The sequence below is a fragment of the Protopterus annectens genome, chromosome 4.part0, assembly GCF_019279795.1.
Source record: "Protopterus annectens isolate FY-2018-M chromosome 4.part0, PAN1.0, whole genome shotgun sequence".
NCBI classification, from domain to species: domain Eukaryota; kingdom Metazoa; phylum Chordata; order Ceratodontiformes; family Protopteridae; genus Protopterus; species Protopterus annectens.
Genome location: NC_056733.1, coordinates 88040294 through 88067510, shown reverse-complemented (window position 1 = coordinate 88067510; position 27217 = coordinate 88040294). Strand labels below are relative to the sequence as shown.

Below are 27217 nucleotides of genomic sequence, written 5' to 3'. Positions count from 1 at the left end.
TCTGACAAAGAGGAAATTAGTTATGGTCTGGTGGAGAGTGTTTGGCTGGTGGGGAGGGAGAAACTGGCTAGGAGATGTTTTCTGAAAGACTTCAGGGGTTTTCCCGGCTGGAAGAGATATAAAGATAAGACAAAACCAATTAGCACTTAGTAGAAGCACAGGCTGCACCATGCATCTTAACATGGATAATGTTTCTTTTAGATTAACCAAAGGCTGTGGGAGTAGCGATCAGTTTGGGACATTTGTTCCTATTAGGAGGGTCAAACTTCAGTATTTGAAGATGTACATAGTTTTGTGTATTAGTATTAAATTAGTAGGTATTAGGAAGGTTCTTTTTTAGGGCTTTCCATAAAACAAAAACTTTTGTAAGATGTGACACAGGCTCAAATGGATATGACAAGAAACAACTAAATAAAAGTTCAACTTGCCAAACAGTGTATGCATGTAACACAAAAGCTAAAACTAGACATTTAACAAAAAGGTGTTATAGATAAAAGTTTTGAATAATAACTTTCTAATACAGTGATGCTTTCTGTAATGTCTTTAAATGTCAGTAGTCTCACAGATAAATACAAAAAAATAAAGATATTAAAAATATAGAGTGCAAATAAGTATGTTACAGGAAATACACTTGGAAAGAACTGAACATGTGAATCTGATAAAGAAAGGTTTTCAGGATGATTATTCAGCAAAATATCTGGGAGAGAGGAAAAGAGGAGTACTTACATTAATTGCAAGAGTAGCTTCAGTAGTGATAAAAGAGGATAAAAAAGATAATATTGGCAGATTTGTAGTGCTAAGGGGCTACTGGCAAGGGAGTAGGATTACACTTGCATGTATTTATCTTCCACTTAAAGCTGTTATAATGGAGCTTAAGAAAATTCTACTAGAAATAATCACTTTTCAGGAAGGCATATTACTTGTAGGTGGGGACTGGAATTTGATTTGTAGCAGTGAAGATGTGTCTGGGGGCCCAGAATGGAAAGTATAACAAAGGAGTGTAGATTTTTAAAGAAATTTATGAAAATATTTGGCATGAAAGATGCAAATTACTATGAGTTTAGACTAGATTTAACATATTATTCCCAAAGATAGAAAAACTGGGCTAGGCAAGACAGAATTTGTATGTCACAGGAACATGTTCAATTAATTTTAATACTCACCCAATAACTATTTCAGATCATGCGCCAGTAATAACTAAAATAAAAACACAGGGTAATGAAATAAAAAATGAGATACTGGTGCTTTCCCACCTATCTGTTGAAAAAATAGGAATTTAAGAAATGGGTTGATAATTCAGGAGCTATTACTTCTGAAAATATAGTTAGGGAGTGGGGTATAATTAAGGTGAAGTTTAAAATAGTGTGGAAATAAAAGAAAAGGAGCTATGGTTAAGCAACAAGAATTATTTAGAGGGGCTGACAAATGTTAAAGTGTTACAGAATAGGGGAAATCTCACAGAACAAGAAGAGCATCAACTGCAGAGTGCTAAGCCGAAAATAAGGGATTACCTCGATAATACACACAAATTTAGAAAGATTGCTGTTAAGCAACTGTTTTTTGATAATAACACTAGAGCACAAAAACGTTTAGCACTGTGGTAACAGAAAGTAGAAAGGGTCATTGCCAAACGTAGGGAGCCTAAAACAAGGAAAGTAACGAAATCCTGTAGAGGTATTAAAAATATTTCAGAAATTCTATGAAAGTCTGTATAAAGTACAGAAATTTGGAAGTCAGGAAAATATACACATGGAAATGTTTGTGGAAGAATTAAGTATGCCAAGGTTAAAGGGAGATGAGGCTCAATTACTAAAGTTTGGAATAGGAGGAGATGAGATAAAAATTCTGAGGTATAACCAATCTGCAGGAAAGTCTCTAGGAATAGATGGTATTCCTGTAGAAATCTGTAAACTAGGAGGGAAAAAAACTAATAAAGATATGGAAGATTTTAACAGTATTTTAAGCGAAGGAGTGCCAGCATCCTGGAAGAAAGCAGTGGTAGCTGTAATGCCTAAAGAGGGTAAAGATCCATCAGATCCGGCTTTATACAAGCCTATTTCAGTACTAAACCGTGATTATAAAGTGTTCATGTGTATAATGGCTAAAAGAATGGTAAACGTAATGCCAGAATTCATAAATATGGATCAATGTAGTTTTGTGGAGGTGAGGCAAATATTTGACAGCATTAACAGAACACTGATACTGCGGTGGTGGTGCTGCAGTAGCGTTGTTGCCTCACAGTTAGACGTTGCCCGTTCGACTCTCAGTTAGAGCGTCATCTTTGTGACGACATGCGTGAATGGGCGTTCCTTCATTGAAGGTTCTGCATTAGGCCCGGCAAGCCAACACGTAAAACTCTACTGCCTATCATTAGCGGACCGGAGTTCCGCTGTGGTGACCCCTAACCGGGAAAAGCCGAAAGACACAAATTAACAGAACACTGATGATCCAGAGGGAAGCAGAATGTAAGAAAATACCATTGTTGTTGATGGGTCTTGATGCAGAGAAAGCATTTGACAGAGTAAGCTGGGACTTTATAAGCAGGGCAATAGAAGAATTTGCAGGTTCTGGAAAAAAATTATAAGGTTGAGTAGGAGAATGTATGACGGATCAGAGGTGAAAATTAAAGTAGGTGGGGTCCTCTCTGATAATTTCTGCTTGAGTAGTGGAACCAGACAGAGTTGTCCTCTTTCCCCTTTGTTATTTGCATTATATTTAGAACCAGTGACAAAGAAAATAAGGAACTCTGTATATAATTCATATTGTAGTCAAGAAAAGCTGGCTGTGTTTGCAGATGATATTATTTTATAGCCGACAAAGCCAGAGAGAGACATTAGTGTTACAGGATTATTTTGAGATTTTTTCATATCTTTTCGGGATACAAAATTAATGAAGCTAAAACAAAGGCAATAGCAGTAAATTATGTACCCACATATAAATTGGTTCAACAGTTTCCATATTTATGGGGAAATGATGCAATGAAGTATTTAGGAGTATGGATTAAAAATGATTCTTGTGTGGCAGCTAAGGATATGTGGGAAGAGACTAAAAGGATAATACAAAACTGAGAAAATGTAAGCTTTGTTATATGGATATGGATAGTAAGATACAATCAGTTAAAATGTTTTTAGTCCCATTTAGTCTTATACACAGGTCAGGCATATTTTTATCAACAAGAGGAGAAGTTATGGATAACAATTAATAAAGAGCTGAAGGACTTTATCTGGGAGGGGAAGATTGCAGGAATCAAGTGGGATAAGCTGATTCTTCCAGTAGAACAGGGCATATTTGGATTCCCATATTTGAAGGGGTATTTAAAAGCTACAGAGTTAAAACTCTTAGACATAGCACTAGCTGAAAACTACAGTTCAAAGTAGAAAGGGATGATGATGAAATGGGGGGAAGCTCAAGAAACAAGGAGAGACTGAGATTTTGGATGCAGGCCTTTAAGGAGAATAACAATAATCATACAGAATAGTATATCTATAAAGTAGCAGAAAGTATCCTAAGAACTAAGCCAGCACGTGAATGGAGAAAGGAGATTCTGCCAATAGGGATGACTGCAACTAGGGATATAGGCAATAGGGGGCTGGAATTTATTGGAGAAAACTGGCAAAGGAACTAAGGTATTGGGAGCAAATAACTAGACAAGGAAAGATGATAGAATGGGAAGACGCCAATAATTTGTTTGGGCTACAGGTTAGAGATTGCCTTCCCTTTCAAGGATTGATATCAGAGTATAGACAAAGAACAAGAAATAGGCGGTTCCTAAATGAAAGACCAGCACTGGTAGAGTTTTTAGTAGAATCTAGACCAGAAGCTGCCATTAAAAAATGAATAATTAGTAAAGCATATAGAATATTGCAAGATAACTATGAGTCAATCAGAGGAGGTTAGAAAAAATTGGGAAGAGAGCTTGGATAAACAATTCACAAAGAAACAATAGGAGGATATATGTATGTCTCCCAAATATGCAACAAAATCTAGAAGATATAGGATTTTTGCTTGTAAATGTTTACATGGATATTTTTAAACCCCAACTACACTGGATAATTTTTCCTCAGGGGGACAGCAAATGTTGAAGGGAACTGGGAAGAAAGAGGTAATTGGGAACATATTTTCTTTGAGTGTGGTGAGCTGGCAGACTATAAGGATTGCCTGCGGGATGCACTGTCTGAGATGCTGGGTGGACAGATTGATGTGATGAGGGAGATGATTTTTCTGAGCTGTGATATATAATCGGAATTGCCCAGACAGGGTAAGGCCTTGCTGTGTCTAATTATGGTGGCTGCCAAAAAGAAAATCACTTACTAGAAAATAGAAATGAAAATCTAAACCAACTGTACTAGAAGTAGTGAATATAGTAACAGATAAAACAACTGGAATTAAGGTCTCTAGAAAAGGGTAGGAGCAAACTACACAGGAAAAATGGGAATTGTGGGAACATTACATACAGGGGAGGAATACGCTTTAAAATAAGGCAGAACTTAAATGAGGTATGTAATGTTTGAAAATGATTAGGTAGATTATAAGTGATGTATAATGTTGGCAACTGGGAGTGTGTCAGTATGGTTTGCGATGTAAAATGCTTGCAACTAGGATTATGGCAGTGTGGTTTGTTTTCAGTTATGTAAATGTTTGATTGCCAATGGCATAAGTGATGTCATAAAGATGTTTCTTGTTTAAAAAAGGGCTGGAACTGATTAATTTATGTAATTTTGGTTAGGTTATATAATGTATAGCAATATATCTTCATTGTGAAATATAATGTTTGCAAACCTGAACTTGTTAATACAGTTTGATTACTTTTATATAAATGTACATTTGTCTTTGTCACAAGTGATAATTCAATAAAGGTATTTAAAAAAAAAAAAAACACTGCATGTACTGCAAAAAAATTCTGAACTGCCAGGCTTTCAAGAATATACCCTCTTTTGAGAATGTGACAGAGGTTAAAACTTCACTGAATTCCTTAATTGTGTCCATTTCTCAAGTAATCAAGCACTCTCTTAAAGTGCTATTATGAGTTTGCTAATCCTAGTTCCATAGCTGCTACTACAACTGGTTAATTTATGAGAAGAATGGCTTGGTTATGTTCTCAAAATTTACCAGAAGTTAAAGCTGTGATTTTAAATTCTACTCTTGACAAAGATGTTCTATTTTGTTCCTTTTGCTGCTTAAGTCCTTAAAAGATTTGTCGAAAAAAGGAGGGGGTTACCCAAAACTTTCAGCACTTTTTTACTAAGTTCAGCAGAAAATTTCCTTCAAGTTTAGGACCCCTTTTCAAGAGGTAAAATAAGTAGTCAAAGCAAGATTCAGATGAACAGAATTTTAACAAGAAAAGGTGATGAGGCTGAAAATAGAAAAGGGCAATTCACCCAAAGCCAAGGACTGTCCAGAAAGTCAGAATGATGACTTGCTCTTTGAAGTTCCCCAGCCTGGCAATTTTTCTAGCTTTCAATCAATGCATTCATCTTCCCAGTGGCAACAAATTATCTCAGATAGATGGATTTTGAGAATCATTCAACAGGAGTACAGATGGCACTGGGAATCTCTTCCCCCTTTCAGGGGATTTTTTTAAATCCCCTAAAAATAAACATCTATGATGTTCTTCATGTTTCACTGTTGCAGTCATCACCTGGTGGTTATGCCTGCTGTGGTAGCCCTTGGCCGGCCCAAATACCAGAGTCAGTGTTTTTCTGCATCGGCTACTGTTGCTTGCTGACTGATGTTAGGTTGTCAGTGATATAAAGGAAGGCAGCCATCACTATTACATCAGTCTTTCTTGCTGTGCAGCCCATAGCAGAAGCAGTTGACAAGTGTGCAGGTTGATCGTTACGGGTGTATATCACATCGAATGTGCAAAATCTCAAACAGCAAAACATCGAACACACAACATCGAAGAGCAGAACATCAAAATGGGGTAGAAATGAATAGTAGGAGTGTAAGTGAAAAAAAGAACTTGATCCATGCAGGTGGGTAAGACCCCCTGCACCTTCTGCCACTTAAATATGCCACTTTGGAGATAGCAGTTCAGTCCACTACAGTGCAGAAACGGAAGATTTCCGTTTCCTACACTGTAGTGCGATCTCGGAGTTGGTATATTTAAGTAGTGGGGGTGTGGTGGGTGCAGCCCCCATGCCTACACCCTTCATGTTCCATGTCACCATTGGGAACTGCCATTGGGACTGTTTTGATGCTTTGGTGTCTGTTCGATGTTATGCCATTCAAGATTTTGCACATTTGATTATGTGATATAAACCAGTCGCTACCACAGTTTTGAATTACAGCTGAAAACGTCTAAAGCTAAGTACCCCATTGGGGATCCTTTTTTCTTGCACTAACCGATGTCTGAAAAAGTTTGTCTTGCCTGTGGAAAGCAAATTCCACACAGAGACTTCCATTCATACTGTGTCACTTGTTGAGGCCCAGACCACAACGTCCCCCGTTGCCGGTTATGTGCCCTCTTTAACGCGATAACAGCTCACCATAGAGCTCTTATTGTAGTCAGGTATTTTTGTCTTCTGTCTTCGTATTCCAAAGTGGTATCCATCAGCCATTAATCCGTAGACATTCCGAAAAAATGTTAAGATAAAGATAGAGACAGACCACACAGGGCTAAGCCTTCAGACGACTCTACCGCTAAGCAGGTCGTCAGTTCTCTGGAATTCAGTAAGGCTCTTTTGCAGCCCTTGATGCCAAATCTGATACTTTCACAGGCCTCTACCAAGACCCTTTCAGAGTCCGGTATGCCACTGAAGTCTTCTTCGTCTTCCAAGCCTTTGGTTGTCTCTGCCTCAGTTGGGTCCGGAGCCCCGACGCAGGCGCCGGCTTCTGAGTAGGTTTCTCACACTACCAAATCTAGAGAAAAACTGACTTCTCATCCGACTACCATTTCTGTCAGACTGATGGATACTCTTAGGCCTAGAAGCAAGGCTACTCCTAGGAAATCTATATCTAGCCAACTTCTTTCTCCTGCTCCATCACCCCAAGCTCAAATGCTTAAAATGGCAGAGGATCTTATCTCCCTTATCAGGAGTAGTCAGGCCACAACTTCTGAAAGGAAGAGAGACCCTTCTCTTGAAATACTGACAGAACAAGATTCTGAGGAATCTGATTATTCAGAGTTTGAATAGGACCGACAACCTCTGACTGCTTATGAGGATTCAGATGCAGAGGAATCCATTCCTTCTGCCTCTGTACCAGAAGATCTTTCCTTTGGGGAAACCCTTCACACCATAGGGAACATTTTCACTGGGAATCTCAGGACTTCCCTCAGACTAAAAAAAATACTAAGTGAGTTTCTAGACTTGCCCCAGCACAGACCCTTGGCCATCCCCCCCATCTTAGAGGTAGTGGATGATGTCTTCCATGAATCCAACTTAGCTCCTGACACCCTCCAACCTGCTCCCAGTAAACCTGCAGGTATTACAGAGTACCGAATTCTCACAAACACCTGTACAGAAATCCTGCTGCAGACCCAGAGGTCATTACACAGGGACCAAAAGGAGCTAAGGCTAGTTCAAAGAATCCTATTAATTCTGACAAAGATTCCAGAGCTCTGGACAGATGGGGTAAAAAAGTATACACCTCTGCAGCCTTAGCTATCAGAGCACTCAACTGTCAGTTCTACATGTTAAAATATCAATAACAAACTTTGGAACTTTTAAAGGAAAAGATCTCAAAATTTCCTGTCTGTGCCAATTTGTAAGAGTTGGCAGATTTACTGCACTCTACTTGTCAAGTGGTCAAACATTCATAACACTGTGAATATGACGCCCTAGAAGCCTCAAGCAGGGCAGCAGTGTCAGGATCTTTCCTTAGGAGACATGCATGGTTGAAGGAACAACCTCTCCCTGATCATGTCAAATCTAAATTGATGCACCCTTAGATAAGGACCGCTTGTTTGGAGTAAAAGCAGAAGAGGTGCTTAAAAATATGGAAGATAAAGCAAAATCTATGCAAACAGTAAAATATTTCTTTCGGGTACAACCTCCTAGGTTCAGCAGGAATTTTCCCTCAAAACACTGGTCCTTTCCTGCACCTAGCAGACAGGGGTAAGGTAAGCCTCGCAGGGACAGACCATCCAAGATCCTATCCCAGGGACAGCAGAGAACCAAACAGTAGACCACTTCCACTCCAAAGGCAGGGAGTTCTAAGCCATCCGTCTGGCAAAAACTCTCAATGACTCCTTCTCTCCCCTCTGCCATTTTTTTCACTCTAGAAAAATTAGGAGGAAGGCTGTCCCTCTGCAAAGAAAATTGGCTTTCTGTAACAAAGGACTAATGGGTCTTAAAGATAATTTTTCAGGGATACAAATTCTCTTTCAATGAACCCCCAATTCCAAGAGGATACCCAGACTTACCTCCAAATCAGTGGGCAGAGGCATTGAAACAAGTCCAAACTCTCATATCCCAAGGGGCAGTAGAACCTGTCCCCTCAGAGTAAAAAGGCAAAGGCTTTTATTACAGATTATTGCTTGTTCCCAGAAAAGAAGGCACCTAAAGCCCCATCCTGGATTTATCCATTCTGAACACCTCCCTGGTGGTTCCCAAATTCAGAATGCTAACTTTGCAGCAGCTGCTTTCTATGCTGACCAAAAATTCCTAGTTAGTTACCCTAGATCTAAAAGATGGCCTACCTCCACATCCCCATAAGGGAATCCTGCAGGAAAGTCCTTCGCTTCAGAGCAGGCTCACAACACTTTCAGTTCTCTGCGCTACCCTTTGGCTTATCTGCTGCTCCCAGGATTTTCACAAAATGCTTAGCCCCAGCCATAACCTTTTGCAGACAGAAAAATATACAGATTTACCCTTATTTGGCCATCTGCCTCATTCAGGCAGAGTGCAAAGAAAAGCTACTCAAGGACCTCCTCTTTGTCAAAACTCTCCTAACCTCCTTAGGGTACACCATCAATGAGAAGAAATCAAAGCAAACATCCTCCAGGAAGATCATTTTCTTGGGAGCTCTACTGGACACAACATCCCAAATGGCCTTCCTATCCCCAGAAAAGCACAGTTTCCTGCCTCTCTACCTTATCCAGCTGGCTTCCAGAAGTCACCTCACTGCGAGGAAGTTCCTGCAAGCCTTAGGGTACATGGCATCTTGCATCCTTCTAATTCCTCTGGCCAAGCTTCACATGAGAAAACTTCAGTGGTATCTAAAGAACCTTTGGTGTCAGCACTCTCAACCTCTAGAGACCTCTCTCCCTCTGATCCTCTGTATAAGGGCCGAGTTTCTCTGGTGGGCAGGGGCCTGTGCCAAGAACAAGGGTGTTTTCCCTTCACCTTACCGGGCAGACCATTACCACCGATGCCTGAGACATTGCTTGGGTTGCTCACCTAGAAGGCAGGTGCACCTAAGGTCTTTGGGATGCCCAACACCTTCCATTACACATCAACCAGAAGGAAATGATGTCAGTACAAATGGCTCTGACATCTTTCAAACCCCGTCTCAACCCAGGAGTTCTCCTTATCAAAACAGACACCACCACAGTAATGTGGTACATCAGCAAACAGGGAGGGACCCAATCTTATCCTCTGTGCAGGCTAGCCATGAACCTCTGGCTGCCAACCTCTTCCATGGGATTACACTTAATAGCCCCATAACTACCAAAGTCAACAACACCCTGGCAGACCACTTAAGCAGAAACTTACTGGACCCCCAAGAATGGCAGCTCCACAGAAAAATCTTTTTACAAATCACTCAGAAGTGGGGGACTCCAGAAGTGGATCTGTTTGCTTCGCATCTCAACCATCAGCTGAAAAAATTCTGTACCAGGGAGTATCACCACCTAGCATGGAAGGTGGATACCTTGACCTTCCCCTGGAATACCCTGTTTATGTATGCATTCCCTCCTCTGCCCCTTATTCCCAAGGTACTGATCAGTTAAGGGAGGAGAAATTAAAGGCCATCCTCATTGTTCCAGATTAGCCCAGACAACATTGGTACCCCTTACTGCACATCCTGTCATTACAGCTTCCCTGGCAGCTTCTCCTGTTCTCAAACCTCTTGACTCAGGTGGGGGGTGGGGGGATGCACCCAGACTTGCAGGCTCTCAAACTGTCAGCATGGCTAATACTCTAAAGACCATCAAGGGGTCCCAGTTAAACAAACAAGTCCTGGACATTATCACAAAGGCCAGAAGGCCCAGCACCAGAAAATCTTATGCAGGAAAATGGAAAAGATTCTGCTCCTGGAGCCAGTCTGGGGGGGGGGGGGATACCTCACAACCTTCCATCCCTGTTATACTGGACTACCTAGCGGAGCTACTTAATAATACTTCTCTTCTATTAAAATCCACTCTTCAGCCATTTCAGCTCATTTTGACACAGCTCAGCCTCTGTTCTCCCATCCTTTGATTAAACAATTCCTCAGAGGGGCTTCTAATATCAGACCTCCCAGAAGGCCACTCATGCCAGCCTGAGACCTGAATTATGTTTTGGAAAAACTAACCTTACCACACTTCGAACCTGCTACTTCAGCAGAACTACAATACCTCTCCTGGAAGACTGTTTTTCTCCTAGCTATCACCTCAGCCACAAGGGTTTCAGAACTTCAGGCACTGATGGCCATTGAGCCCGTCATCATTTTCCATGCAGACAGGGTCTCCTTGAGGTGTAATCCCTCCTTTATTCCCAAGGGTAGTCTCTAATGTGACTCTCAACCAAGCCATATGTCTACCCACCTTCTGTCCTAACCCTCAAAGCAACATGGAAAGAATTTTGCACGCGCTAGACGTGCACAAACAGCTCAGATACTATCTGAACCATACTAAACCCTTCGGGAAAACAGACCAGCTAATTGTCAGGTTTGCCCTAGGGGCAGAGGGGAAGCCCATTTCCAAGCGGATATCACACTGTATCCATTTCTGCTACAGATTACATGGGAACACCCCCCCCCCCAAAATCTGTTCGAACCCATTCCACTAGGGCAGCCTCCACTTCCACAGCATTCCTCAGAGGAGTTCCCACCAGGGACATCCTGGAAGCTCCCACCTGGACTTCTGTCCATACCTTTACCAAGCATTACCACCTACCTATATTTTCTAAGGCTAGGGCAGGGTTTGCCTCTACAGTTCTGCAGGGCATGCTGACCCAGGGCTAGGTCTCTTACTAATCCTACCATGCCTCTCCTCAGATTTGGGAATCCTCCCACAGGTGATGAATGCAAAAGTGAAACACGAAGAGCATAGTTCAGTTGTGTTCACTTAACCATAAATGTAGATGTTTGAGTGTATTCACTGTTGCAATCCTGGTTTTCCTCCCTCCTCCCCCCTTATATCTTCTTCATTTAGGGAAATATAAGCTTCTCAAGGTGGTTTTCAGCCACCACGACCACTTTTACCATATTATTTGGGCTTCTGACTGGTTAGGACAAGAAAAGCTGATGTAATGGTGCCAACTGCCTTGCTTTATAGCACTGACAACTTGACATTAGTCAGTAAGCGACGGCAGCCTACACAGAAAAACATTGACTCTGGTATTTGGGCCAGCTGAGGGCTACCACAGCAGGGATAACAAACTGGAGATGACTGCAACAGTGAATACGCTCGACCATCTACATTTTTTGGTAAGTGTACACAACTGTACTTTTCCTCCAGTTTTGGAGTACATGTTGACTTGTGGGTATAGAACTAGTGCCCTCAGATCATAAATGGAGAGATGTTGGCAGTGATCAGTGATCTAAAAGCCTTAAATCATCCCTGATCTGCAGGACATCTGCAAGTTCTCACAGTCAACAACATGGTGATATGGTATATAAACAAAAAAAGCGGGTAAGATCAGGTACCCATGTCATGATTTCCTGGGAGGTGGCAACTTGGCTTAGTTCGACTGTTCAGGCTTTGTATAGTCCATGAGAGCAAAACATTGGGGCAGACAAGCTGAGTTGGACCAGGACAGACCCTCACAAATGAAGAATGCACCCAGGGTCTTCCAGCAATTGACTGAACTGTGGGGGACACCTCAAATAGACCTGTTTATCTCCTTTCAAAACAGACAGTTAAAGAAATGGTGCTTTTTTGAGTCCTTGCAAATAGTGCCAAGCCTGGAAGACAAATGTTTTCTCATTCCCATGGATGGGAATGTTCTTCTTTGCTTTTCTACTTTTTCCACTGATATCCTGTTTTTTTTTCTAAAGATCCAGAAGGACTCCCCAGAATTAGTGGTGCTGACTCCCTTTTAGTCCAGACAACAGTGGATGTCCTTCCCTTATCACTGTTGAAGTATTCTTTACTAGGGAGAATCCTTGTCAAGGGTAGCCCAATGTTTGGACAGTATACTAAAGCCGTATGATTTTATAGATGTCATACATTACACATATGCTCCCAGCTCATGGCTTAGGGCATAAGGCTGACATATGGACATACATACCCCAGAACTTCTTTGCCACCAGTATGAATGCCATCATTGATCATCGGTGTGAACCCCCTTCTTCTCTGCTGGTTTCTCAAGCCATGTTTAATATAAATGTTTCACTGGAGTTTTTTCTTATTTTCTTCCTTTTTCAATTTGTTGGTTTACATGTAATCCAAAAAATACATTCAGAAGGCAGTCCCTGACAGGGAAAATGTTAGTGTGGGAGAGAGATTCCCTATGAGGATCGCCACAAGCAGTGACTTTTCTGTTTTGGTGCTTCTCATGACCATACAAAATGTTCTGTCTGACAAGCAATTGTGCCTAAGACCCTATGTAGTTGTCTGTTTTCCTTGTCTATTCACAAGGAGAATTAGTGTCTTAAATTGTTGGTGCAGGCTACTATGGCAGAATCTTCCCATCCCAAACGTCAGCCTCCTGCCAAAATAAGGCCAAAACAGTCAGGTCTGATTTGGCTGCCTTCCTGCCTCCCCAGACAGCTCTCTCAAGGCTTGTGAAAGGTTAGAGGATCGCATGGTTGTTACGTTGGATTCCTCTGCTGCGAACATATTAGAGGTTAACAGGGATCCAACTTCTGACATGACCTCGGAGGCTCTGCAGACTTCTGTTCTGGATGTTATGTGTGAACGTCTGCTGATTATTTCAGATGGTCTGAAGGCTATTCCATAGATACTTGTTCAGGAGGAGATTCCCACTACATTAGTTGAATTTAGCCAAGAGTTTGTCCCTCCTAGGGTGTTTAGGTCAGATGTCTCTCAAAAGAAAATACAAAAGAGCAAGCATATTTTCTTTGCTCCTAAAGATTCCCATTGTGACTGGTGGGATTTTACCCAGGGTTATCTAATGCACTGATGGACTTGAAGCCTCCCCAAGGAGTTTCTGTATTTGCTTCCACTTGGTCTTCTACCTCACAGCCCAGAGAGCAGGATTCCTCTGAAGAGGATTTGGACTCTGAAGAAGTCTTTGGCATATTCCTCTCAGATCCCTTCTCCTTTGGATTATGGCTCTGTGCTGGATGACTGTATTAGCTCTGACTCTCCCTTTGAAGAACTCTCCTTTGGCGACACTGTTTCTCATATGAGGGAATTTTTAAACGGGACTGTTCTCAGTTTTCTGACATTCAAAAAAAATATGAGCTCTTTCAGATGTAGTCCCCTAGCCCTCTGCTGTTCCTCCTGTCCTCTCTGCCCTTTTGGCTACATTTCAGCAGCTTTTGTAGCACCAGATTCTCAACCTTCAACCCCTAAGATGCTTCATAGACTTTATAAGGTGCCTGAGAAGTGTAAGCTTCTCTTCAAATGTCTCTTTGCTGACCCTTCTGCAGTGTCCATCTCTTGTGACATACCCACTAAGCATTTGCCTTCTACTAGATTACTTCCTTCAGACAAGGACAGAGGAGATATGGAATGACTAGACAAAAAGGTATATATTGTTGCCATCTTGGCCTTTCGGACAATTAATTACCAGACCCATATGACCAGGTATATTTTGGCCCGTCTTTCTCAGGCTTCCCAGGCTATCTCAGATATCCCTGATTCTGAAGGGAAGGCCTCGTCCCTCTCTTTACTGAGCTGTACCTCTTAAGTATCCCACCACTCTATTAAATTTAGTGCAGTGGTGGTGCTGCGGTAGCGTTGTCACCTCACAGTAAGACGCTGTCCGGTTCGATTCTCAGCTAGGGTGTCTTGTGCGTGGAGACATGCATGAATGGGTGTACCTTCGTTGAAGGTTGTGCATCAGGGCTGGTAACTCGGCACGTAAAAATCAACTACCAATCATTAGTGGACTGGAGTTCTGCTGTGGCGACCCCTAACCGGGAAAAGCCAAAAGACGCAACATGATGTAGCCAATGCCTCCTCTAGGGTTGCTGCTTTTGGTTCTGTTTTGAGACGTTGCTCTTGGCATTGTCTCCAGACTTTACCTGATAACATTAAGGCTAAACTGTTGGATGCTTCTCTGCATAATAAGAACCTGTTTGGTTCTGCTGCTGCTGACCTTTTTTAAGTCTCTCTAGGATAAAAGTAAGGCCTTGCAGGAATTGAAACATTTTTGTGTCTCTTGTTCCTAAGTTCCAGAGGAATTATCCATCTAAGTCTGCTTTTGTTCGCAGACAGCCTCACCCTCCTCCCAAAGGTTAAAAGGGTTCTGGGCGGGTTCCTTGTAATATATCTACTCAGACTCCAACTTCTCAGAAACCACCTTTTCAAGACGAGCCAGATTTTATCTGACTGTTTGTTTTCCCTTTTCTTGAGTCAGGTCCCCTTATCTCTTTGTCTTTCCTTGTCCCTTCCCAATTGGTTAAGGGTCACTCAAGACTCTTGGTTTCTCACTGTCATCCGCCAGAGATGCATCTTGGTATGGAAATCCCTTCCTTCATTTCTGGGCATCCCTTAACCTCCTCAGGATCAGCTTCCTCTCTTCCCAGAACTGCTTCAGGGCCTCTTAGACCAAGGCACCATTCAAATTGTGGTTTTATTCCAGAATCTTTCTGGTTTTCAGGAAGTAAGGTACCTGGAGATCCATTCTGGATGTTTTTCAGCTCAGCATCTTTCTGAAGGTCCCTTCCTTTTGAATGTTCTCCCTTCAAATCCTGTTTCCGCTTTCTCAGACTTTTCTGGTCTCCTGGGATCTCAAAGCTGTTTAAGTTCACATCCCTATTCATCCCCTTTTCAGGAAGTTTTTCCATTTTCTTGTTTGTTCCTTGCATTTTCAATTCTTTGCTATGCTCTTTGGCCTTTCTACTGCCCCAAATGCGTCATTCCTGTGATTGCCTTTTACAGGATGAGAGGGATTCAGATCCTTCCTTATCTGGACAACCTGCTGTTTCAGGCTTTCTCCCTTAGATCTTGCTTCAGCACCCTCCAGTATAATATTTGTCTATTGTAAATCCTGGGGTTTAAATTAAACTTCCATAAATCAGTCGTGGTTCCTTCTCAGGATCATGTCTTTCTTGGGTACAGGTTCCAGACCATTCCTATGCTGGCTTCCTTGCCTCCTTCCAAGGCTCACTCTCTAATTGCCTTTTTTTCATTCCCTTCTTCCTCTGGTTTGTATTATAGCCAGGGAGTTTCTCAGGTTGCTAGGATTCACGGCTTCCACCAGTCCTATTTTTCCTCTAGGCAGACTTCATAAGAGAAAACTACAGTGGCTGCTAAAGTCAGTATGGCTTCAACACTGGCATCCACTAGATTTCTAGTCGTCCTCCTTTAGTGCTTCAAGCTTGAACTTCAGTGGTGGATTTATCAGCTGTCTCTCAACCCAGGGCTTCCTTTTCATCCCTAGGTCCCCTTTCAGGAACTTTTGTTGGATGCCTCAGACAGGGGTTGGTAAGCCTCTTTTGGTTCTTCAATGTCCAGGGTCTCTGGCGTCCTCATCAGAGGTCAGACCACATCAACATCAAGGAGATGAGAGCCCTCCTTTTCACACCTTTCAGACCTTTCATTCCCTCTTTCTTCTGGTGCCTCTCAAAATATTCACAGACAATACCACAGTGATGTGGTATATCAGCTGTCAAAGGAGGGGGGGGAGCATGGGTCCTGCCTTCAGACTAGCTCTTCAAGTGTGGGATCTAGCTGGCCTTTAGCAAGTGACTCTTTGAGCAGGTCCAAAACACAGGCTCATGAATGGATGCTTCACAGAGATGTGTTTCTGGACATTGTTCATTAGTGGGGTAGTCCTCAGGTAGATCTTTTGGCCTCCCCTTTGAAGAGACAACTTCCTTTTTTTGCACCAGAGTCCCAAGTCATTTGGCTTGGAAGGTGGAACTCCCTGTCTTTTTTTGGAAGGGAAAGTTTCCCTCCCCATCCTCTGATTCTGACAATTCGCCTCAAGATAGAGAAGGACTTCCCTAACATCTGGTTTGTGACTCCATTTTGGTCCAGACTGCAATGGTTCCCCCTTCTTCTGCACCTAACTGGGGCAATCACCACAAGTTACTTCAGAAGGAGGACCTACTCCCACAAGACAAAGGTTCTCTGACGCTTCCTCACTTGTCCACTCTTCAACTGACATTTTGTGTGATAAGGTTTTTATACCTTTTAGGGACTTTTTTCCTGAGGACATGCTTAGGGTTCTTCAGGAGGTCAGGAAACCCACTACCAGGAAATCCTGTATGTCCAGATGGAAGAGATTTTTGTTTAGTGCCTTTCTCATAACCAGAATCCATTTTCAGTGGAATTCCCTTTGGTTCTCTCTTATTTGTGTGATTTGCTCCATGCTTGGCTTGCATAGTCTTCTGTTCACGCTAACCTGTCAGCTCTTTTGGCTTGTCTACCATTAACTCCTCCTATGGCCTCTAGGTTTGAGGTCGAGCAGTTTCTTAAAGGCTCATTTTTAGCCTACAACTTTGCTTCTTTACAACATTGTACATGGACGACTGCTCTTCTTTTGGCCGTTACTTGAGCTAAGAGGGTGTCTGAACAACAGGCTGTTATGGTTGTTGTTCCTTGTTTGGTTTTTCATAGGGATAGGGTGCCTAATCATATGAATCCTTTTATGCCTAAGGTGGTTAATAATTTGCCCTTCTTTTTTCCTTCTCTGCAGTCTGCTAGTAAGAAGGTTCTAAACACCTTGGATTTACATAGACAGCTTAGATATTGTTTAGATAAGACTAAGGTGGCCATTTGCAAGTCTGAGCAGCTTTTTATTTTCTTTCATCCCAGATGTCAAGGTTTGGCTGATTCTAAGCAAACCATATCCTTATGGATCTCTAAGGCCATTTCTTTCTTTTTTTACTCCTTTTATGGAAAAAGCATTTCTGCCTCTGGAAAGGCTCATTCTGCTAGATCTGTTGCTTCCTCTGGTGCTTTTTTTCAAGGGACTGGATACCAATTCCATCCTTGAAGCTGCTGCTTGGACTTCTGCCCATACCTTCACTAAGCATTGCAAATCAGATATTTTTTCCAGAGTGAGAGCTGGCTTTATCAGAGCTATCCAGCTTGGCTTTCTTGACAGCTGTTCTGGGAATTCCTCCTCCCAAGTTTCCTCTTGAGCTTTTGTACTGTCCCATTGGTAAAGAAAACTGCAGCAGTAATATGGAAGGACATAGTACAGTTGTGTAAAAGCTTTCCATAACAATAGATGTCCTTCTCTTCACTGTTGCAGTATTTGCTCTCTACCTCCTCCCCTTTCTCCTCTGTTCTTTTCCTTTTTTCCCCTTCTGGATGCACATGTTTCTCCTAATTCCTTAAACTGTTGTTCCTCCTGAGGCTTTTCATTTCTGAGGGATGTACGTCCATACGTCACGTTTATGCATTACGCTGGGCACGTGGAGCATAGATGTGTGATGTACAATGTCTATAAAATCATAAGTCAAATGGGGAATCCTATTGGTAAAGGATACTGCATCAGTGAAGAGAAGGACAGCTACTGTTATGGTGAGATTTTACACAACTCTACTTTCTCCCTTCTTTTAAAAATGGATAAGGGCAATTACCATAGCCTTCCCCCAGACTGGATTTGTTACACAAGTCAGGGGTTGCTTGATACACCTGTACTGGATGACAGAGTTTTGAGACCCTTTATGCAGCTTTTTTTCTGAGGATGTGCATCAGGTACTAAAGGAGGCTAAAAAGACCTGTTACTAGGTATATGTGCAAGTGAAAAAGATTTTCTAGTTGGTGCCATATTAAGAGCACAGACTCTTTTAAGACCTGGGTGCCTGTGGTTCTAAAATATTTGTGTGAGTTATCACAATCTGGACTTTCTTGTTTTTTTGTCAGTATTCATATTTTGGACATTTCTGCTTGTCTGCCCTTAGATCCCTCCTTTCTGCCTATCCTCAAGTCATGTACTTTTTGAAAGGGATTTTATATATCTGTCTGCCAAAAAAATGGGTAGTTGCTCCATCAGATCTTAACTTTGTGCTTGAAAGGCTAACATTTCTTCTGTGTGAACCTGTTCATATGGCTGATTTGAGGTTTTTAACTTGAAAACTGTGTTACTGATTGCTCTGACTTTCACAAGAAAACCATCTGAGCTGTAGGCTCTTATGGTAAGTCACCCGTGAATCGTTTTCCACAAAGATGGGGTTACTTTGAGAACAAATCCTTTATGCCTAAAGTGATTTCAGAGTTTACCTTGAACCAATCTATTTAATCTCCTATTATTCTATCCACAACTCAAAAACAAGGGATAAAGAATCTTACATATTCTGGATGTCCACAGGCAACTAAGATTTTGCTTTATCAAAGCTAAATCTTTTAGGAAGGCCAGTCAGCATAATGAAAAAGACCAAGCAGTGTCAAAGCAGATATTTTCTAGAAGGTTGCCTTGTGCTCTTTCTTTCTTCTGTTCTCAACATAACAAGTCACTTCCAGGTGGTGTCAGAAGTCACTCTGCCAGAGCTTTGTTTTTTTTCTGTGGCTTTTTGGAAAGGGGTGGAGTCATGGACTCTAGATGTATTCTACGACAGCAACTTGGTCCTCTACACATACTTTTGCAAAGTATTAATCTGGATTCCTTTTCCAGGTCCAGAAAAGGCTTTGCTGTGATCTTTCTCCAGGGGGTCCTGGATTCTTACATTCCTTCCAACACCCTAAACAATGCTAAGCTTTGGTAGTCTATCCATACAGTTTAGGCTACTGCAACTGTAATGTAATATTGAACATAAAACTGCTGTTGAAGTAAACTTGCTATAGCAATAGATGTCCTAATAGATCACAGTTACAGTAGCCATCCCCTTCCCTCCAGTTCCCCTTTTTCTGCTTTTGATGTATTGCTAGGGTATGGATTTATATACTACTTTGTATATGTTTACGTAAGCACTCTGAACAAGTCACTTAACCAGACACCACTCCCAGGCTTTGTCTGAAAAAGGCTCATGGAGTTAAATAAAATAAATGTATGTTTTATTTTTCCCTTTCCTAGCATTTACTTTTCAGGGCTCTAGCCTGCCTTCTTAAAAGTAAATGCTAGGAATGGCCAATGGCCATTTCTCTGCAGGATATAACCCATACCCAGCCATCTACTAACTGCACTCTTTGCTTTTGCCTGGGTGCGATACTTATTACTATGGTTTTAATTACTGTTGTACTTTTGTTCTGATCACCACTGACATATTTAAGACTACTGTAATGATTTAACAGATTGCCACCATTTTTTCTTGTATGGAATAGTTAATGCATGAATGCTGTTTTTATTTATATAATAGTATAATATTACTTATGAATGTCTTTTTTCAGATGCCTTAATCTCCTCTGAACCTGTACTCTTTTATAGCCATGATTCCTTATCAGATGTGGAGATAAGACATAAATTAATACAAAGTTGTTTACCTATGCCATATATGACAATAGCTGATGAATAATTTTTAATTACTTTATCCTTTCAGATCTGACATCATAGAAGTCTAACTTTACTACATAATACTCTAGGGCTTGTGGGACTAATGCAAACTGACAACATTAATGACTGTTGCGTTTATTCCCTGACAATCTTTCATTTCCTTTCCTAACTGAAAGCTGTTGTACTCAGCATTCACCACTTGATACATTCAGAGGCACCACAGTGTCTGGTGAGGGGTGAGCAATGTGTTAACTATTGCTATATTGATGTTCAAGGCAAAGGTGCCAGTTAGCCATTGTCTGAAAGGAATGGTTACATTTCTGCAAGGGCTGCTAATTTAAGTTAAAACTGAGCAGTTTAATCTGCACTGTGCACTGCAGTATTTCAATCTCTTTTTGTGAATATCATATTTGCTTTAATTGTATGGCACACATTTATTTGATAACAGTAAAAAATTAAGTAAGCACTGAAACATGTAGTAAGTTAATCACAAAACTGTATACCATCCTGGCCATACACTTGCTGCTTTGTCTCCCACCCCCACTCTACCTTGGATGTGGTGGTTAGCTGTGGCCATACATTTTGTATATGCAGCTTGTCTGAAAATCACCAAGAAACATTACCAAAATACTCCATGTTTCCATGAGTTATGCCGTTATAGTTGACTTATGGATATGAGTAAGCAGTGGAAATAAATCTTCATTCTGTAAACATTCATTTGAGTTTGTATTTCTTTGTATTCTGCATTTCAATGATTTTAAACTATTTTGTATTTTATACATTTGTACCTATCATTCAAAATAATAGACGCATTTTTATATTGATATACATAGGGTCTATATTAGATAAACGAAAGTTTATCTTACCGAATGCTGACATTATCGAAAATCCCGGAACTCAAAACTGCAAATGTGGGGGGCTGCACCCTCCACACCCCCCACTAAATATATATTCTAACTCCGAGATCGCAGTATAGTGAGGAAAGGGCAAATATTCCCATCTTCATTGTACTGCGATCTCCCAATTTTGGTTTCGGGTTCCGGGATTTTCGCTTATGTTCGCGTTCGGTAAGATAAACTTTTGTTTATCTAATATAGACCCATATATATATATATATATATATATATATATATATATATATATATATATATGTGTGTGTATATATATATATATATATATATATATATATATATATATAGGTTCATAGGTTCATACTAGGCTATCTGCCCTAGGGCATTTATAAGCCTAGCCCAGAGTTTTGTGGCTTTCGCCACCCCTTTAGTTTGAAGGATACTATGCCCATTATTTTGCTGTGCCTCTGTCAAGCAGTGACACTGAGGTTATCCCTGGGGTATACCTGCAATCTCCCATCCATTGGTCAAGATTTCTCTTGAACAAGGCCAGCGAGGTGCTCTGCCTCACATGAACCGGGATTTTGTTCCACAGCATAGGTTGTCTCTGGGTGATGAATCTGTCCCTCCAGCACGTCCTATTAATAGCCGTGTCAAGGTTTAAGTCTCTTGCCCTTGTAGTTCTGATGGATTTAGATTTTTTGAGGTGAAGCATGTTCATTAATTCCGGGTTGCACATGGCCTTGTATGTCAGGCACAGGTCACCTCTGAGCAGTCGGTAAGCGACTGAATAGAGCTGGAGTTCCTTCAGTCGGGCAGCATAAGACATATTTTTGAGACCCTTTATCCTTTTAGTGAGGAACTTTTGGGGCCTTTCCAATTGCTGCAGGTGCCGGGTCAGATACATTCCGAATGGGGCATTGTATTCAATCATTGGTCTGATGAGTGATGAGTACAGGGGAACGATGACCTCCCTTGATCTAGATGTGAATCCCTTCATGATCAGGTGGGCAATGTAGAAGGTCTCCCTAACTACTTTGGCAATGTGAGTGTCAAACGAAAGGTTACTGTCCACCTGGGTCCCCAGATCCCTGATAACCTCTTCTGTGCTTAGTGGATTGCAACCTATATGGTAACTAGGGGTAGCCTTGTTTTTCCCGAAGGGAATTACTATGCATTTTTTGGCGTTTAACTTTAGGCCATGGCTCTGGCACCAGTTATCCATTTCTATGAGACCCTTCTGAAGGATGTCTGTGTCAGATGGGTTTTCAACTATGGTGCCCAGTTTGCAGTCATCTGCAAACTTTGTCAGCCATAATCCTCCTGTGTTTGCCTGTACTTCTGAAAAGTAGATGCCGAACAAGAGTGGGCCCAGGACTGAGCCCTGTGGCACACCACTTGTGACAAGCTTGGAGTCTGACATGGCGCCAGCAACTCTGACCCTGTGGGTTCTGTCAATTAGCCTGTTTGCAACCCATCTTGTGACGTATGGGTTAACGTTTAAGCTGGTGAGTTTTTCAATGATACCCAAGTGGGGTATTGTGTCGAAAGCCTTTGCCAGGTCAAGGTAGGCTGTGTGGACTGCCTTGCCCTCGTCAATGGCCTTGGTGACTGTTTTGAAAAAGTCAACCAAGTTTAAAAGACATGATCTGCCCTTGACAAAGCCAAACTGGGTTTGATCCAACGTCTGCAAGTTCCCTATGTCTTTATTTATGAGTTCCATTATGATCCTCTCCATAGCTTTGCAGACCAGGCTTGTCAAGCTGATGGGACGGTAGTTTCCGGGGTCGGTGGAGGCACCTCCTTTGTGAAGTGGGACCACCGTTGCCATACGCCACTCCTTGGGTACGTATCCTGAGGTGAGACTGAGATTAAACAGTTGCCCTAACTGTGGGTTTAAGTCCTCATTGAGTTCGTGGAGCACACAACCAGGGACACCATTTGGTCCCATGGATGCTGTGTTTTTCGCCTTGGAGAGAGCAGTTCTCACCTGAGCATTTGAGATGTTTGGGGGACTACAGTCCTCTGGTATAGATATCTCTCCTTTTGGGGGGGAGGGAGGGGAGAGATTTGCACTGAACCTGTCAGCCAGTATGTTGGCAATGTCTGTAGGTTCCGTGATTTTTACATCATTTTGCACTAATTCTGAGCATATCTGGGAGTTTCCTCCCAGGTTTCTAACATAGCTAAAAAAGGCCTTATGATTGTCTTTTGAGTCCTTAGCGATTTTTCTCTCAAAATTTGCCTTGGATGCTTTTATGAGAGATCTCAGTTTTTTACTTATAATGATCAAGGGTGTCTTCCCTTTTACGGATTTTGCTCTATCTTGTAGTAGCTTTTTCCTTTTGTTGTAAAGCTTGTTTATGGCTGGGGTCCACCAGACTGGACGCTTGCCTTTGGTACAAAGAGTCTTTGTTTTGTTTGGGATTGCCTGATCCATGCAGTCCTGGAGGTGCTGGTAGAAGGCATTTGTAAGTGATTCAGCGGTTTGAGTAATGGTTTCCGCTGGCTCGGGGGCCTTGAAAGAGACCACACCAGTCTTTAGGAGTGTGAAGTCGGCTTTTGAGAAGTTCTTCACTGTGGTCTTTTTTATCTGGGGTGGGGGCGGGATGTGGACTTCCAGTGAGATTAGTTTATGATCTGATCTCACCAATGATGGGTATACCTCTGGTGTTGAACATTATGACTCCATGTTTGTGATGATGAGATCCAGTATGTTTTCTCCTCTTGTGGGGATGGTGACCAGTTGTTCCATGGCATTTGAGTTTATGAACTCTAGGAACCTTTGGGCTAGAGTGTTGGGGCTTGAGTAGTGATCCCAGTCTATATTTGGATAGTTGAAATCACCCAGTATGATGGTGTTTGGAGATATATTTATCCCCTCCAGTGTTTTCAGGAAAGCTGTGTGAGGTTCCTGAGTTTGAGAGGGTGGCCTGTAACAGGCTACAAACTGCAGAGCAGTCTTGCCTACGGTTAATTGCACCTGGATGGTTTCCGATGCATCGTGCGTTGCCACCAACCTTGAAGTGAGGGTGTCCTTGATGAATATGGACACCCCCCTTCCTTTCTTGGTGTTGTCTGGATTTTGGGTCCGGAACGCATGACATGAGGTAAAACCTGATAGTGCCGGGGTGCTCTCAGGAGCCTTGGACCAGGTTTCAGTCACAGCACAGACATCGATGTTCTCCATACTGAGAAGGGCTTCGAGTGCGTGCATCTTGAGGTTGAGACTTCTGGCATTGAGCAGCATTACCCTTAGTTTTTTTCCTTTTTTGTGTTCTAGGGTGGTGGGTTTAGAATTTGAGCCCTGCCTAAAAAAGGCACAATGGGGATGGCAAGAGCCTTTGCCAAAATCCGGAAGCCCAGGGGTGACAGGTGCAAGTCGTCCCTTGCGAAGCAGCGTGGCTTGTCCAGCATGTCATCCCAAGCAGACAGACATTGGATCCCCTTTGAATGACACCATAGTTTAAGCCAGTTATTAAAGCTGATCATCTTGTCTTCGTATTGTGGCATCATTCTTGGTGAAGGTAGGATACTGCTCAAGGTCAGGGTCATACCTGCCTGGGCTACATAATCAGATAGCTCCTCTATGTCTCTTTTCATGTAGTCCAAGGAGGTACGTCTCAGGTCATTCACACCAGCATGGACAATGACTGAGTCATACTTGTACCTGCAGTTGAGTGACCTGAGTGCTTGCGTTATGTGGCGGATTCTAGCGCCCGATAGGCAGCTTACTGTGACCTTCTCCTTACTCAATCTGGTGAGCGGGACAATAGTGTGTCTGACTATGGAGTCACCAATGACGAATGTGTCTGGCATTGTGTTTGGCCTTAAGGGCTGTGACTGTTTGGCACACTGACTCTGTGGTCGCTGTGCCCTGTGGAGGCAGTTGTTTAGGTGTCTGCTTTGGTGGTCTCTGCTGTTTTGGTAGGTTTTTGATCAGAGCCTCCGAGTATGTCTGTGTGTTTATGTGTATGATTTGAAGTTGTGATAGTGCTATGTGAGACTGGGTTTGTGGTGTGTGTGGTTACCTTCTCCTCCTGTCTGGTCTTGCCAGTCCTATGTTGAGAGAGCTCAGCCTCCAGTTTGGCTATATATTTGCATCTCTCGCATGTATTTGTGTTTTGTGGGAAAAGCAGAGGGTTGTCAGTGTACATGAGGCAATTGTAACATTGCCTCAATATTCCCAGATTCACCAGCTGAGCAGGAGAGGACACTAGCAACTGATCCCTCGCCATGCTAGAAGGAATAGGCAAAAACTTTATGTAGATGAGTTTGAAAAAAAGGACTTCGGGGGATGCGGTGTTTTTTGGCCGGTGGGGTACTATGTATAATAAAAGTGCTATATCAGAGTAAAAAGTACTTTAGGAGCAAGTGCTAGGCTTTACAGATGGAGAATAGTCTACTTAGGAATCAAGTAGAGCTGAACTTTTTAGTTAGAGAATAGGCTGGTTAGATTAGCAGTACAGTTCAAGAGGAGCTGTTCTAAGGGAAAAAATGAAGAGTGGACTTTAGGTAGCCTGAATAGTTTAACCTTGATTAACCGCCGCTGCTCTTGTGTGCTCCTGTGGCAACTCCGCGCTAAATCGCGCTAAAGCACTCTAAAGCGTGCTTTATACCAGGGGGCTGGAAAAGGCAGGAAATGACCCAAAATGGCCAATGAACTACAAGTTACTGTCTTTAACCACTCCTCTAAGGACAAACAGGTAGCTCAGTACTCCCCACTCTCACTGATGAGTAAAGAAACTTCCCCCTGACCAAACAAGGAAAATGGAGAAGTACAGGAACCAAGACAAAGCCCAGGGATCAGCAAAATCTGATCATTGGAACACTAGCTAGGAAAGTATGGAAAACAAGGATATTTTTTTTTGTTTTTTTCAAGTTTTTTTACACAGATAGGCAGAAAACACAATAAATGCTGTACTTTTCGACTAATTGCTATCAAAAGCTAGTACACTTGAGTGTATTAGCCTGTAGTTTAACTTTTAAGCAAAACTTAAACTAGCAAGTGCAGTAAACAGTTTGAGCTTGTGAAAACAGGTAATACTTCGATAAAATAAGCAGAAACATATATATATATATATATATATATATAAATATAACATATATATATATATATATATATATATATATAAATAAGCAGAAACATATATATATATATATATATATATATATGTACACACACACACACATATATATATATATATATATATATATATATATTTTTTTTTTTTTTTTTTTTTTTGCACACACACCTACCTGCATAGATGACTTAGATACATGTACAGTGGATATAAAAAGTTTACACACCCCTGTTAAAATGCCAGTTTTTTGTGGTATAAAAAAAACGAGACTACAATAAATCATTTCAAAACTTTTTGCAACTTTAATGTGACCTATAACCTGTACAATTCAATTGAAAAACAAACAAATCTGTTAGGGAAAAAATATAAAAGTAAAAAACGTACAGTACACTGGTTGCACAAGTGTGCACACCCTTAAACTAATACTTTGTTGTGTGCGCACACCCTTAAACTAATACTTTGTTGAAGCACCTTTTGATTTAATTACAGTATTCAGTCTTCTTGGGTAGGAGTCTTATCAGCATTGGTTTGTATGCAGTTACTTGAGCAAGTTTTAGTGCTAGAAGAGGTTGAATTCACTAAACAAAGATTCTTTTTATTTCTTCTGAGTCTGCAAACATTATTTCATATTCCCCTGCTATGAGGTATTTGGCAGTTTTCATATTAAAAACTATGTTGTTTAACATTTCTCTCTGTTATGTAGACTATACCTGCAATTTTGTGGTCTTTAAACTAAATGCTACTTTGCATAGAACAATATTTTCATTGAGCATGATGTTTTGAACATTTTTAAATTTGACAGGCCATTGACTGACTATCTGAACAAAGAAATAGAGGAAGGCCTTAAAAAGATTCATCGTACGGTAAGTAGAGCAGCAAAGGTTTATCATATTCTTTACCTGTAAGTAAATGCATTGGTTATTACCACTTTGCAGCTAGATTGAAGAAATTTGTAAATGTGTTGGTAGATTTTCAGAGTATCCAAAAGGAGCAAATCCAGGGGCCGACGTAAAACCCGAATGATGAGCAGTTTCCCAACATTCCCCCAAAGAACACCTGTTATATATCAGCTAAGTAAAGAACATAAAACTAAAAGACCATTCAATCCTATGAGCCAACAAATATACAAAAGTAGAATAAAAACTCATTATAAGAATATGCATTTATAAATACTTTAAACATCTCATATATGATACTACCCAGTTCCTAACAATACAAGAACAGACTTAAAAGGGATTTTTGATCATATTTTTAGTGCTTTAGGTTTAAGCACCAGCATTATTGTAATCTGCTTGGTTAAGTCAGGCCAGTAGTAAGCATTCCAATAAATCTGCCATTAAATTTACTTTAGTTCTAGCCATATTTTCCAAGGACCACCTCTCTGGTCAATATTACTTAGCAGATATGTATTCTTTGGGGATGTGTCATATTTGTACAGCTCTGATTGGTTATGAATTGACACGTATTTTGCTTCAAAACCTTTTACATCATTTCACATTTTTTGTTTACTATCTGATAAAGTCTTAGTATTTTTAATAACACAAAAGCGCTTATCATTTGGATTGTGGGTTTAGATTTTAACTATTTGTTTGGTGTGTCATATTTTACGATTGATTAAACT

General features: G+C 41.3%; 1 protein-coding gene across 1 annotated transcript in view; it reads left to right on the top strand.

The window, feature by feature from the left end:
* Nucleotides 1-27217, top strand: part of TBCD (tubulin folding cofactor D) — a 3708267-nt gene that overhangs the window by 2510580 nt on the left and 1170470 nt on the right. Inside the window, exon 21 of the mRNA XM_044068123.1 lies at nucleotides 26399-26459. Coding sequence (XP_043924058.1) covers nucleotides 26399-26459 — 61 coding nt within the window. The remainder of the gene's footprint in view (nucleotides 1-26398; nucleotides 26460-27217) is intronic.